The 15,060-nt window shown below is 35.1% G+C and overlaps 1 protein-coding gene across 1 annotated transcript in view; it reads right to left on the bottom strand.

Annotated features, from left to right (window-relative positions):
• Positions 1-15,060, bottom strand: part of CCDC141 (coiled-coil domain containing 141) — a 100,869-nt gene that overhangs the window by 20,386 nt on the left and 65,423 nt on the right. The window contains exons 18-22 of the mRNA XM_013960810.2: positions 9,897-10,037; positions 7,444-7,638; positions 5,597-5,780; positions 4,228-4,337; positions 723-833 (exon numbers count right to left, since the gene is read on the bottom strand). Coding sequence (XP_013816264.2) covers positions 723-833; positions 4,228-4,337; positions 5,597-5,780; positions 7,444-7,638; positions 9,897-10,037 — 741 coding nt within the window. The remainder of the gene's footprint in view (positions 1-722; positions 834-4,227; positions 4,338-5,596; positions 5,781-7,443; positions 7,639-9,896; positions 10,038-15,060) is intronic.

Here is a 15,060-nt window from a genome sequence, read left to right as displayed (position 1 = left end):
GAAAAAATGGAAATTTTTTTTTTTCTGCTGAAGACCTTAATAATTGGACAGAGAAAAAATATCATAATTCCTACCTACCATTACTTAGTTCAAATTCTGAGCTCTGAGGGAAGTATTTATAATTCTAGCACATTTATAACTTGTCTTTTAGGGAAATACGAATATTAGTGTTCTGGAAAATACTAACAGTAGTCCCATTTATTACTTTCCATATCCCATAAGTCTGATTAGAAAGGAGAGAGCAGAGTCTGTTCTCCCTTGAGAGAAGGAGGAATGGTCGCGTCAGGGATGATTGCATTAGAAATACTGTGGTAACAGGCCAAAGGAACACTGGCGTGAAAAAAAGGAAAGGTAGTGCCATGTAAGACACATATATGTAAGGAAGAGAAAGGGAGAACAATAACAACAGTTTGGTGACTAAAATGGAAAACTAGTTTCAGAGGTGATCATCAGTCTTATCATCTCATCACAGCCTATTCCATGTAAAGGTGAGTAAAAGGAAGGCTGAGAAAAATAAAAGGAATAAGGAAGAACATGGAGTTTGGTTGGGAGGTAAAAGGGGACTAAAATAAATAAAAAATAAAATAAAGGAAAAGAACATACAATGAATACACTGATGATGCCCATCCTAAGGGAGGCTCTAGACTAAAAAGCAATAAACTCTCAAGCAGTACACCAAGCCTTTTAAGAAACAGAGTTCTAGTCCAGAAAATCTAACTAACCTTTTGCCTTTGTTCCCCTGCTTTGTCTTTAATAGCAACCATACGTGCATCTTGACCACTTTCTGTTTCTGCATTTTGTACAGCTGCCAACTCTTCAGCAAACTCACCTTTCTGCCATGCAAAAAGAAAATTAAGTAAGGTAGTAACTGGTAGTTACACACTGACTTACATTCTGTACAACACAGTAGTAAAAAAAAAAAAAAAAAAAAAAAGTGAAATTTAATCTATAAAATATCATCAGCACAGGTGTAAATTCCTTATGGCAGAAATATTCAGCAAACCTGATTCATTCCGGGATAAGCAAAGACCAAGTTTTTCAAAGCTGAAGGGAACTTTTCTGAGACGGGGAAAGTGTAGGACACCACAGACTCTTGGCCAGACATTTGAGTTCATCAGTCTGAGGAATATTAAACAATTTGTACCAAGGATAACTAAGAGAAAATAAAGGATTAGGAAAGTCAAACTATTAGGAAAAAAGTGGATAAAGAAAAAAAATCCAACAGAAAGACATTTCAGGAGGTCAGTTCTGGAGAGGAAAGAATCACTTGGGAATGCCTAGAATGTTCAAATTTGTCTAAAGGTGGCAAGGGGAAAAGGTTTTCTAAGCATAAAACATAACCAGGTAGAATATCAATTTGCACTGGTATATGCTTTTTACTCCATCCCTCTACTTCCCAGCTGGATAGTCCATATCCACCGTGAATGGAGTTAACTCAGCTTTCATCAGCTATTTATCATTCTTTCTGGTTAATATTTATTCCTAGCTTAACCCTCAAAGACTGCACAACTTCTTACACACAAGTACAACCATAACAGAAATCTGGAAAAATATACAGTGTTTTATGAAGACTTCACAAATCCTTTAAAATTGTCATAACAGAAATCTAGAGATTTCAAAGAACACCACAGTGGTACAAGGTAAGGAAAAGCACAAGTTCCATCGTTACAGTTTTATGTATTTCACATCTTCAGCTATCTGGCCTAAAGTAATAAAATGCTATCTTACTATTTTCGATTCTAGCATTAAATATGTAAAAATTCTATCCAATTCAATCTTGTTTTTTCCCTCAGAAAAGGAATGTTTACTGTTTCACTTGAAAAATCCAAGAGTGTTTTTTTCTGAAATTCTATAGCCAGGTAAATTCAGGAATGATTGTGCAATGTGTCATTTCCCCTTCATTCTGTTACTCTTTAAAAATGACAGGAACTGAAACTGAATTCATAGTCATGGCAATCCACACTCAGGGTACCAATTTGTCTGAATAATTTGCTGAACGAATTATCCATTGAAAGATATAGACATCAGCTACTCAGATATATTGGAAATCTGCAGTACAGAATTAGTTTTAGCTCTCAGAATACAACGTACAATAAAAAAAAATCTTTTATTTGAAAAAAAGTTAGAAAATAACACTCTGTTGCAGATACTTTTGATACTATTCCTTTTGACTGATCAGACTTAGCTTTCTCTTTTAACAATTTTCAAGAATTATCCAAATAAGAAGTTACAATAATCAGTAGATAGTGCACAAATGGTTCTGGCCGAAAAAAAAAAGTGTTTTCCAAGCAACTCTTTGTTAAAGAAAGATACCTCTACAGTTAGCAAAATTAGTCAAAATAAAATATTACAAGCATTCTGAAATTCCACTTCTCTTGAAATGGTCCAGCTTATGTTGAGCTGGCAAAACAGATCAAAGGATGCAGCTCCGTTCTGAGATCATGGGGCTCCTATTGTCCTGCAGACAATAGCATTTATATAACATGTGCGGTCAGGGAAGGGAATCCTGAGAAATCATTTATGCTAAAGTTTCTGTATGTTAGCAATGCAAGTTTTCATGAAATCCCAAACTCCTGCTTTTTCTGTACCTCTCTGTCCACAGTCCTCTGCACTTCTCATTTCTTGTACTCCTTTTCACTCTCAAGCTTCAATCCTCTTTCATGCCCTGCCAGTTTCCCACTAGCTGTTCCTGCCTTCTCAAGAATTCCCTATTACATGATCTGATAGTGCATTTCTACCTCATCCTCCCACATCTCTTTCTGGAGAAGTCCCTTCTGGAAGGAGGAGACAAAGAAAACATTAAACAGGGCATGCATAAGTTTTAAAACAGCTTTGTCTATGCTCAGGGTGATTTTTAAAGCAATATAGTAAATTGTTTAATCTCACAGCTGCTTCTTGCTCCTGAACACATGGAAGGAAGACACTGCTTCTTTCCCTCAGGGCTTCTTTTCCTGTGCATCCCTATGTATCAGTTTTGGGTGTCCCTTAACTACAGAGCCATAATTTGTAATTCCAAAATAACATTGGGTCCCTTTAAAAGATTCTTCCAGAAGGGACAAAAAAAACTAAAGCAAATGTGGAGCTTGTAAATGAAAATGAGATACTAACACAAGAATGATCACACTATGACTAATCAAAGGGATTCCCCTAATCCCGTATCATGACTTTAACGACAATCAGTAACAGATACTTAAGGAAAAAATGAAAGACAGCTATATGACAAAGTGATCAATTTTACAGATTCATGCAACCAGCAGGTTATGAACACTTTAGCTAGAACTTGCATTCAGAAATTGAGCTTGACAGTCTTGTTAAGATTTTTTTCCATTCGTTTGTCTAATGACTTTTGGAACTCATTTGTACTTGTTGAATCTCTTATTGCTTTTAAATGTATTAATGGATAATTTCTTTGAGTGTTACTCAGATTTTATATTATGAAAAATAATGAATAATTCCACCAAAGATAAGTGAAACAACATTCAATGTCAACTAAAGCAGGATGTTTAAATATCTTAATTCTTAACTTCACAAAAGAATTACCCCATCACCTATGGTCACACGTGGGAGATTTTTGATGCAATCCTTTTTTTTGGAGTGGATGATGGAGTAAACTGAGTTTTTATTAAGGAAATCTATCTGCCACCTGCTGCCTTTCCATAATTCCTCCTCAGTTGATACGTTCTAGTTAAATCATGCTTAATTAAAGAAGCTTATCAGAATATGAAGCTAAAATATTGTTGTTCTCTTTAATATTACATTACAATTCAAGCTTTTCTAATTTAAATGACTAATTTTAACACAACTTGTTTCTAGGGATGATTTTTCCTATAGCAAGGCAGACAAGAAGCCAAGCTAGGTTGTTCAGCATGCCACATCAGGCATCTCTCTATATTTCAGTACCAAGGGAAGTGGAAAAAAGGAAGAGTATTTGTCTAGATACTCAAAGAAAGAAACAGTAACTTCTTCCCCTAAAGGTTACTTGAAAGTTCTAACAGGTCTGAAAGAAGTTGACAAAAAGAAATCGAGGAGGAGTATTTAATGCACTAACAAGAAAAACTGCATTGATTCCTTATGATTATTACCTAATGTAAATAAGTCCGTAAAAGTGAACAATTAAGAGATGTTTCATACTACTGTTGATGATCCTGTGTTAAAAGTACTGATCCAGACACGAAAACTGGCATTTTGATGCAGTTGCAATATAATCTCCAAGTAAAAGAAAAATACCTGAATCTCCTTAAATTCTCTCAGAGATCTACACAACTCATCAATAGAATTAAGGACTTCTGTGTACTTTGATATGGTTTTTTCAGCATACTTCTTTCCTTCTTCAATACCTGCAAAGGGAAAACAGCATAAAAGTAAGACAGAATGCCTCAAATAGATGCTTAACGATGTGTACTTTGTAACCCCACAATACTACAATAATTATATTTTTCTCTATGCTTGGTTTTGCTGAAGGAGTTTTATGATACAGAGCAATGTGCTTTTCTACCTATTACTACCTTAGTTGAGATGGGCCCTCACAGTCTCTGCAGATCTTCTACTGGGCTTCTCCCTTATCAAAATTATTTCTGTCTGGTTAGTGACACTGCTTAAAAAGACAGTGGCCTCCTAAGGCATCCACTGAATTAGCAGTCTGACTATATACTGAGGAGATACTTAGATCCCAATTATAAGAAGAAAAAAAAAAGGAAAAAAAAAAAGGGATGAGGAAACGTTTTCCCATGTAAAGACTTAACACAAAGTAACTCCTTTCTCCCAGTCTTCCTAAACAGCTGGTGTCAGGAATCCATTCTCCCAGCTCCTTTTCTACAGATAGGAATGTTTAAAATATTGAGAAGATAGAAAAAAATAAGGGCCATCTGCACTCTCTAAATAGGCTTTTTGACACTAAATTAGAGGAACTTAGAAGTACAGTTTGACTTTGGTGACATTTCAGCAGATTTACTACTTTTCTTTATAGGCTACACGTTATCTTTGCACATTTGGATAGATACCTTTAACTTTGGATAAAGTAACTTTAACAGCTACATAAACATTACAAGTGGGAGAAAAAAGCAAATCTTCAAATTTGTTGACCCCCAGTCTCATCGGTCAACAATGTTCCAAATCAATACAATTGCAAATAAAGTATTTACAGAACAATCTATATTTTGTGTTAATATAATACTTAGGAAAGTTAACAATTAAATATCACTAGGTAATGACAGTGTTATTGTAAAAAAAATCACTCAGCAGCGAGATATATCATGGTAATATACTTTGACTTCAAAGACTTGCCTGTTAGGAGACAGCATAAGCCATGAAGTCTTATTTCCAAACTCAAATATTACAAGGACATTCACACTTAGATTTCAAGGTGAATTCAGACTGTATACAGAAAACCAAGCAACTACCAGCCTTTACAGTATTTTCATATTTGTATTTTTTAAATACTTGTTCTGAAATACTTCATCTCTCTCAGTCAATACTCTAACATACCACTTGATTTTTCATGGGGTTTTCTTCTTAAATCAACAAATCTAGGAATCTGCTTTCTCCTATCCTAAGCTATTGTGGTTTTTACACAGTACATTATCAGACAGCTCCTCACCATATAAGTGTTTAGCAAGCTCTGCAATCCCCTGAATTTTTTCTTCTTGTTGAGGCACTGTGGGCTCAATAAACTTGTTGAATTGCTTGTAGAGAGACTCTATTGCTTCTCTTGTTTTACACTCTGAAGAATACTTGTGAACTCTAATAACTGTCGCACTCACATCTTCAAACCAAAATTGACACTGAGGTACATTCAGAAGGATAAAAATACTGCATTAAAAACTGTATCATGATGAATTCAGCAGTTCAGGCTTTTGTAGAATAGATAGGACTATTCTTTAAACTTTCAATAATCAGTGACATACAGTACACCTTAAATTTTCTGATAACAATTTAACCTGGAAAACATTTGTTCCTTATCAATATTGTTTCAAACATTAATACCTGTTGCATTTTCTTTAAACACTAGATACATGCTCATTTTACAAGCACAGTGAGGTCCTTTATTAGTTAATGCTTCTGCAAATACGTCTTTTATCCCCGAGTTCTTTCCATCTCAAATATCAGCTGGCTAATTCCCCAGATTTCATATCCTGGCCACAGTTATACCTGTATAAAGGCAGCAAGGTTGATTAGATCTAGTCTACTGGGAAAGAGGGTTTATTCTCAGCAACCATTAAAGTTGCTGACAGTCCTTCTACTGACAAGAATGGGCTTTAGAACATACTCTTAATAATCACTTTTGGCTAACAATGCACAGAGTAGGACAGAATCTGGTATTCACTTCAGCATTATCTGTATTGCAGCTTTATGGCAGGCAACTAATAATCACAAATTTTAATCATCATTAAAATTAGTGTTTAAGACTGGGCCTATCCGCTGAAAGAAAACTCTTGTGTAAGAGGTGCCACTTTATGCTTCTAGAGTAAATAACATCGTAAAGTTTAGCTATGGAAAATAATTTCTTTCCTCCAAAGAAAAGGGACATTAAAAAATGTAGATGCACAACTGCATTTTTGTTTAGCTAACGTTGTGCAAATGCATATTGTTTTGCTAACAATATATGAAATGACACATTTGTCAGATCACTGGACACTGATAATGTCATTTAGACCAAAATTTAGTATTATGATCCATTATTAAGGGAATTTACTCATCACATATTTAGATCACTGTGGAGATCTGAACAGAATTAATTCTAAAAATAAACAACGATGACAGGAATGTGCTTGACTCACAACAGATGCACCAACACAACATGGCAAGAGAGAAAATACTGTTACAAACTTTTTTTTTTTTTTAATAAAAGACAATGCATGAGGCAGTCCTTGGATATATTAAAATAAAGCTAGAGAATTCTCCAGAAAGACTTAAACAGACTGCACTTCAGTAAAAATATACATATTTACCAATTAGAAATTAAAGAATTTTATATGCTGCTTGCTAAGGAACTGAATATTTTACATTACATTTCTGGATTTACATACCACACAGACAGCTCTTGCCAGCAACTAGCAAAGTGGGTCTTGCGGTGATCTGGATCTTGTGATTTGACAGCTACCAAAGGCAGCCTTGCAGCACTTTCTGTGTTACCAGAATACATTTACAAAAAACATGCTCAGAAGTATGATCGTTAATATGCTGAATCACTGTGAATGTCATATGGAGGTGGAGACTCCATTCTTACGTGTAGCAGAGCAAAAATATGGTAAAGTTTTATCTGTTTTTTCCCCTTTCTCTACAAAATTACAAAGAAAAAAATAGAAGAAAATCCAGATTTTCACTAAGCTACTACTGTACTTTTGGAAGCCACATATTTTGCCTGAGGTAGTTACAAGCACTTTTATCTACTGCAGTCCTGACTCCTTATTACAGTCACAGTGGGGATCTCAGGTTTACTAGTACCTCTTCCATCATCTGTTGCAGATGCTCCACGAGGTCCAGATTTTGCTTGTAATCCTTCACAACTTTGCCAAAGTCACTCAGCTGTTTTTGTAACTCACTGACTGACCCTAAGAGGACTTTGACTTTAGTATTAGGTTGGTTTGCCACAGAACCAATGACTTTCTTCTCTAAATTATCCATCTTCTTTTTAAGAATCTGTTTGAAAGACGTAGCAATGTTAAATACTGCAACAAAAATATTTCTTTTTTAGAAACAAAATGTAACCTATACTTTTTAAAGGTGGAATTGAGTTAAATGTTCAGCTTTTAAATAAACAAATACCTGCAGTAATAAGATATGGAATCATATTATTTAAGCTTGAGCAAAGCTTTCACTGAATCTGCAAAGGAAAAAAATTATTACTAAGCCTTTGGAGTCTCACTCCAACTAAAATCAGGTCGATTTAAGCACCACAGTCATTTATGTCCTACAGTATTAACATGTGGTTTAAGAATCTGATGCAAGCAACATCACTGACAATCTAGCATAATCCCAAAGACCCAGAGGAACAAATATTCATACTAGTACTTTATAATGATAGTGTCTGGTATAAAGACGACATTTGGCTTTGGGATAAGATGGTACACATATAAACATTTATGTATTTCAGATTCTGGGAACACTGGTCTCACCAGTTGATCAAGACTTCATTGTGTTAGGCATTTTAGAAACAATGCAAAAAGACAGGCCCTAGCCCCTAACCAAATAATTTGTAAGCTATGTATGAGGCTAATTATATGTATGATAAATATATATCGATATGGGAACACAGGAAAGCCAGAGACAACCCTGGGCAGCATAGCAGTCAAAAGTTTTAGCTCAGTAGCTTTCTGACCATTGTTAAAGCTTTTTAAGATGGCGATATTTTCCATAATGGTGGTGAAAGAAACTCACAGGGACAGTTGAGAGAGAGAGAGAGAGAGAGAGAGAGAGAGAGAGAGAGAGTCGAAAAACAGCATTTTCTTTATACTGAAGTTTAGCTGATGACATCCTCCAAAAGATATCTGAGAAAACATCCTTGATTTTTGTTTGGAAAGAGATTGGTTTGAAATAGGGAGATGTTCCATGAGCTGTCCACACACAAGAACATAAACTGGTAAGAAAAGCATTGCCAGCAGGTCTAGGAGGTGTTTATTCCCCTCTACTCAGCACTGCTGAGGCCACATCTGGAGAGCTGTGTCCAGTTTGGGGCTCCCCAGTACAAGAAACACATGGCACTACTGGAGAGAATCCAGTGAAGGCCCACAGAGATGACTAAGGGACTGAAGCATCTACCATATGAGCAGAGGTCGAGAGAGCTGGGACTGTTTAGCCTTGAGAACAGAAGGCTCAGGGGGGATCTTATCAGTGTGCATAGATACCTGATGGGATGCAGTAAAGACTACCTAGACAGACTCTTCTCAGTGGTATCCTGTGAAAGAGCAAGAGGCAATGTGTACAAATTGAAACATAGGAAATTTAATTTAAACCTAAACAAAAAACAAAACAAAACCCAAACTTTTTACTGTGAGTGTGGTCAAACACCAAAACAGGTTTCCCAGAGAGGCTGTGGAGTCTCCATCCTTGGAAATATTCAAAGCCTAACTGGACACAGCCCAAAATAACCTGCTGTAGGCTGCCACCAACTTCAGTGATTTTGTAATTTAAATTTGCATTTGTAGATGAAATACCCAGGAAAGAAAAAAAAGGGTTCTAAAAGGAATAATTAATGATAGCAGAGGAAGTAGCAAAAATAGAATCACAGAAGCTATTCAAAATTTCAAGAAAAAAGTTGTGAAGAAGGAAGCTGGCAGGGCAAAGGAAATGAAAAAGGCTAGCTCCAACTGGCTGGCTCCTAGAAGATAATTTGATTACTAAAAAGGTCATTGGAGGGTTTAGGAAGAAGAGTTTCAGATGAGTACAAGGAATGAGTGAGACTAAACAGGTTCTAAAGGTGGAAATGCGAACAATCACTTCAGACAGTGAGTGCAGAAAAAGTTTCTGGGGGCTTACACAATGAAATGAGAAAGACAGGAAAGCAACTGGTATGCAAGAGGAAACAAGAATGCATTTCTTATTAGTGATTTTGCTGGGGTGTTTGTTTTGTTTTGTAAAGAGATGGAAGACTAAGTCACACAGATTGCGAAGGAACAGAAGCAGGAAGAATAGAAGGTTAAAGAAAAAAATAAAGGAGGGTAATGGAAGTGAACACAGGGAAGTCAGGAAACAGGATGAGATCATTGCACTAGAGGAAATGGAAGAATGAAAGGAAAAGAACTAATGAAAAATGTCTCCGTCAGAGACCCAGACAGACGAATCACAATGATTGACAGGAAGACTCACAATATACTTTGCATCTTGTCTGATCTGCTTGGCATAGGCCAGAACATTTTTACCAGTAAAGCCTTCATCAAGACTAAGATTTCTAATATTACCTGTATTTTTTCAGCACACATATCAACTTGCTGAATCTGTATTTTAAGTACTTTCAAATTTCGAGCTTTTTCAGTTTTCTTAGTATAGTTAAACTTCAAATTGTTGAATTTCTTTTTGAGATCCTTAAACGATTCTCTGAGCTGAAATAGAGCAAGCATATTTTTCAGTAAAAAAGAAAGCAGCACACTTTAATACAGTTTTTCTCAAGAGCAATTTAAAAGACCACAATCTGAACACTGAGAACTTGATATACAATTAACAATACTGTAAAGCATATCATGAAGCATCCTTATTGCCTCATAATTTCTTTCCAGTACTGGAAACTCATAATCTTACTGAATCAACATTAAACAATATTGGTTATAAATATTTGAAAATATATAGGTACTACAATTTGTTTCTGCTAGATTACAGTTGACTGTAGACAACATGTCTACAGCATGAAGACAGCAGTCACATAAGGATCTTTATTCACTCTGAATGCTGAGTGTTGTTTCCAGAACAGCTGGTGCAAAAAAGATTGAGACAAAGGATGATTAGATCCTTGTTCAGACATCCTGTGAAAAAGCTCATTTTAGGGTTACCATTGCTTTTAACTGCAAGTAGAATACCACCTTCAGATACTGTATGTATTCCACTTGGTGGAAATGACAGCCACGGAAACAGCTACCCATGCTTACTTTCCAGAAAACCAGTGTAACTAGGTTTTGGCAAGTAGATTTGAATTTTTTCGAAGTACCTTTCTCCTACATTTAGTTTACATCATCTCTTGGGGCAGGGTGTGTGTGGGGAGTCAAATAGGAATTTATCACTTTATTGGGAACTACTGTTCAAGAGTCATTCAGAGGAGAGAAGAAAGTTGATATTTGCCAGAATTTATTTTAAGACTAGATGAGGCCCCTTCAGACCTAAATTATTCTGTGATTCTATAATCATTATAAAAGCTATGGACTGCCCTGCAATAATATTTATGAGGAGGAAATAAGCTGGAGGGAAATAATATTTATTAGCAATAGAATAATATTGGAAGCCCTGCTTCTGAAAGAAAGTTACACTGGGCCTTAATTTTGTACACTGTTATAGTCCAAACATTTTAGTAGGATTATTCACAACAAACAAAGATGAATCCAGCTCTTTGCAGGATCAGGATGTAGATTATATGAGTATTTGCATTTAAAATAAAGATTGTATGAGTATGGTGGTATAGTAGAGAAGTTCTGCCTAACAGATACCCAGAGAAAACCTCATCTAACTACAGCTATATAGATTGGGTGCCATACGAGAGTACCATTACCAGTCAGTACTGGCTTGGTGCAGCAAACATTAGAGAAAATGATTCTTATAATGATATAAATTAAAGTGAACTATCAGCTCTGATTATGAAGAATCCATGCATTTCAAGACTTTTCAGGTGGACCTACACCAGCTGAGACAATTACTGTTAAATTTAGTTACATTACATTTGCTACAGATTTCTTCTGCCACATAGATGGAACAGTATTTAAACAATGTGGTTATATTCTCTTTTAATCTATAAGATTTTTTAAAAAACAGATAGGAATAATACTGATGAAGTTCTAGGAAGCTACACTTGAATTAAAACACATATGGATTTGGTACATTGCTAGACAATTTGCCACAATGATTTTAATAGACGCAAAAAAGATGGGTCATATATGACCCACACAGTTTAAAAACAGTGTTTATTTACCATGGCAACTAGTTATAATACATGGTTGTTATATTTTTATTTATTTTTAACTCCAATTATCTGTTTGCTTTAATCTCATTTTATAGGTATGTCCTTAATCAACCATCTCGGTCTTTACGTTAGTCATGTGCTATCAATAAGCATATCAAAGACACAGCTAAACTATCTTTAAAGCATTATGAATTTTTATTGAGTATAAAATACTATTATTTCAATACTTCTTGTCTGAAAGTTATGTAATTTTTTTATTTACAAATGCAAAGATGTCTTTTATATATTAAAGCTATTTTTAAATGCCTTTAAGAAACAGATATGAGAACAATTTCTGTTTATAATGTATACAAAAAACCTGCTTAAAAGATTTTTCTGGTATTTTATAAAAGGTACTATTTTGGTTATATTAGAATTCCATGAAAACATCTTCAAATGATTTGTGAAATTCTCAAAAAAAATCTTTCAATCCTTTTTATATTCTTCCATTTCAAATTTTATATTCTTTGAGTTGACATCTTTTGCTTTTTTGAGTGTAGTACAAATTATGCTAATTTATATTTATCTAAAGGAAGTGATATAAAAGAAATATATCAGTCAAAATGCTTTACGGTCTGTTTCTCCAGACACATACAAATGAAATTAAATTTACCTATTTGATTAGTGTTAATAAGTTTAGGTCATACCTCCAATGTGATATTCAACTAACATATTTGAGAGGTTTTTACATTAGAGAGTCATAGAGACATTTTTTCAAAATCCAGGAAGTAATGAATGCTCATTTTGTAACTACTGCTAGTGGAACAGCTAACAATCCATTATTATTCTTATTGTTAGTAGTATTACTACGTACAAATGTTTATCCATCAAGGGATATATTTTTCATTTTCATTTCATCTAGTAGGATGCTACCACATGATTTCACCAGTGAATAGACAGATGGTATTCACTCAGTGTAATGAAAAAGAAGGGAATTCTCTCACCGGCTTTATGATCTCCAATTAGTTTAAGCTCTTTATCCCACCTAAGTATAGAGAATAATAAAATCTATCTGACAGCACTCTGTAAATATAACCAGGTCTGTAGAACAGTATTTTGCATTCAGAACACAGAAGTCTTATCTGCTAGTTTATTTGAGGAAAACAAGAGATGAGTGAGAGTTTATTTTAGTTTATTTCACTGGCTTATGTACGTACATTTGCTGGTGATCATTTATAAGGCCAGAGGCTCTCCTCAGAGCAGTATGTGAAATTAGATCGCCTTGTTTCAGACATGATGGCTCATATGTCAAAGGTCTGCAGCTGCTGTCACTCTTCTTTTAGCCTCAGTGGAAAACCAGATTCAACTCAGACTTGATTCAACTGACCCCCTCAAAGTACATATACACAACTCCTGTCAACACCAGCAATTGTACCAAGGATAATAAATGGCTCTTAATCTTTAGAAAAATCTAAACATAGCTCAGCTTTTCACCATTTCCTGGAAAATACAATGAGAAATGCTAAAGGAACTATATGTCCTAATACTTTAGAGGCTTCAGCCCACAAGTCTAATGGAAGTTTGTGACTTGTCCATTGTGTCAGAGTCATTAATCAGGCAGCTGTTCCTAACTATAGCCGGCCTGTCATGGGTGGAGAATGATGGGGAGGAGGGGGGAGTTGGATGCCAATTGCTAAGATTTATCACACAAGAAGCAGAAAATAAATGAAAAAAACGCAAGATATAAAGCTGCTTTTGAAATGTTTGTATTAACACTAAAGTTTCAGTACTTTGATTCCTGTGTGAAACTTTTTAGATGGCATTCCAGTGTTGTTAGCCACCCTTCCCTTTTTATTCCCACATAAAACTTCCAGTAGCACTAGAAATCAAAATAGACCATAAAAGCGGGTCACTAAAAACAGCTGTTCAAAGGGACAAATATTAAAGTCAGCCAGAAAGCAGGAAGAAAGAAAAGGTATTGCTCAATTTATTAGCGGTTATGACTTTTGTGCTTGGGACCACATCACAATAAATAATGGTGAGAAATGTGCTGAGAATTATCAGTTTCTACTGACCTGTGAACTGCAATAGCTCAGTACCCTCTATGATTGAAATCCACATTTTCAGTCTTATAAATAATGACATGATGGAAAAGAAAGAAATTAAATGACTGGGGAGAGCTGAGAACATAGTTCAGGGTCTGTTACGACTTCAGGTCTGTTACTCTTCTGTTGCAGGTTATATGCAGACACGCATAAACGTTATCTGTAAAGTCGTTACTGGAGAAAGGATTTTTCATTGTGAAGGTTAGCTTGTGTAAACAACTGCCATTTATAACCTCAAGAACAGGTTTAGTGTTGTGTTAAGCTACAGTTACCTAAGGCTTGACTCAGCTCTATCACAAAGCTGTACTGTGCTACAAATGACTGCAGTGCAATGCAGAGCTGCAGCTCTTCAGAGGCTGCTATCCAATCTAGCTAGTGAGGCAGGAAGCCCAAACTGGCAATCGCAAATGTCATATGAACTTACTTTCCTTACACTTTGCAAAGATTTAGATGGCGTAAGTCCTGTTTTGCCTTTGCAAATTCTCTTTAAATTTGAGAAGACGCACAAAAGACATATTTTACTCTTTGGTCCTTCAAGACCATTTCAAAACTCATACTATATATCCTTTGCTATAAACATAAGTATTCGCTTCCTTACTGTTTAAAGTAGCACTAACATGTTACTAATGTAGATAGCTAGCCTGTGATCAGAGCATGGTATTTTCAGACACCACTGAGTCATAATCCCCACAACCCTGACTCATTTGCTTTACTTACATATTTAATACCACCACATTAAATGCAAAGGAATTTAAGCATTTACAGCAGAATTTCAAATACTTTCACTCAACTTTAAAATTTGGTTTGTGCACTGGTAAATCACAACTAAATTACCTGGTTGGCTCTTTACCATTTGACAGCTACTAACAGCTGCTGCTTGCTGCTCACATGTAAAGTGAAATATTTATTAGCTTAGACCTGACAGAGGATAAAGGAATTGTTATTTCAGACAGGTCTGCTTGATATTAGCCTTACTGTCAGTCTAATTAAAATTGTTAAAATTAACATGTTAAAATTAACAATTAAATGTTAAAATTAACAATTAAATGTTAAAATTAACAGAATTTAAAATCCTGAAGTGAATTTACTCATAACTTTAGCATTCTTGAACTAGTTTATTGTCTAGTTTCTTGACCCCTTAATAGAATTAGTTATAAATACTTAAGGAAGAAAAACGGCAATGGATTAATGCATATACAGGTATATTAGTATTTGTTTAGGAAATATCTCCGATACTAACTTCTAATAGAAATGGAATCTAATTAAAGAAAAAGATACCACAGGGCAATTTAGCATTATTTGAATTAGATTACACTCAACAGTCAATTAGGTCTGAGGATGACAGGTATTAACCTAGTCAGCCAAGATGGCTTTCCC

Source organism: Apteryx mantelli, chromosome 6 (assembly GCF_036417845.1).
Source record: "Apteryx mantelli isolate bAptMan1 chromosome 6, bAptMan1.hap1, whole genome shotgun sequence".
Taxonomy (NCBI): Eukaryota; Metazoa; Chordata; class Aves; order Apterygiformes; family Apterygidae; genus Apteryx; species Apteryx mantelli.
The sequence above is the reverse complement of the archived record's forward strand: the minus strand, read 5'-3'. Positions and strand labels throughout refer to the sequence as shown.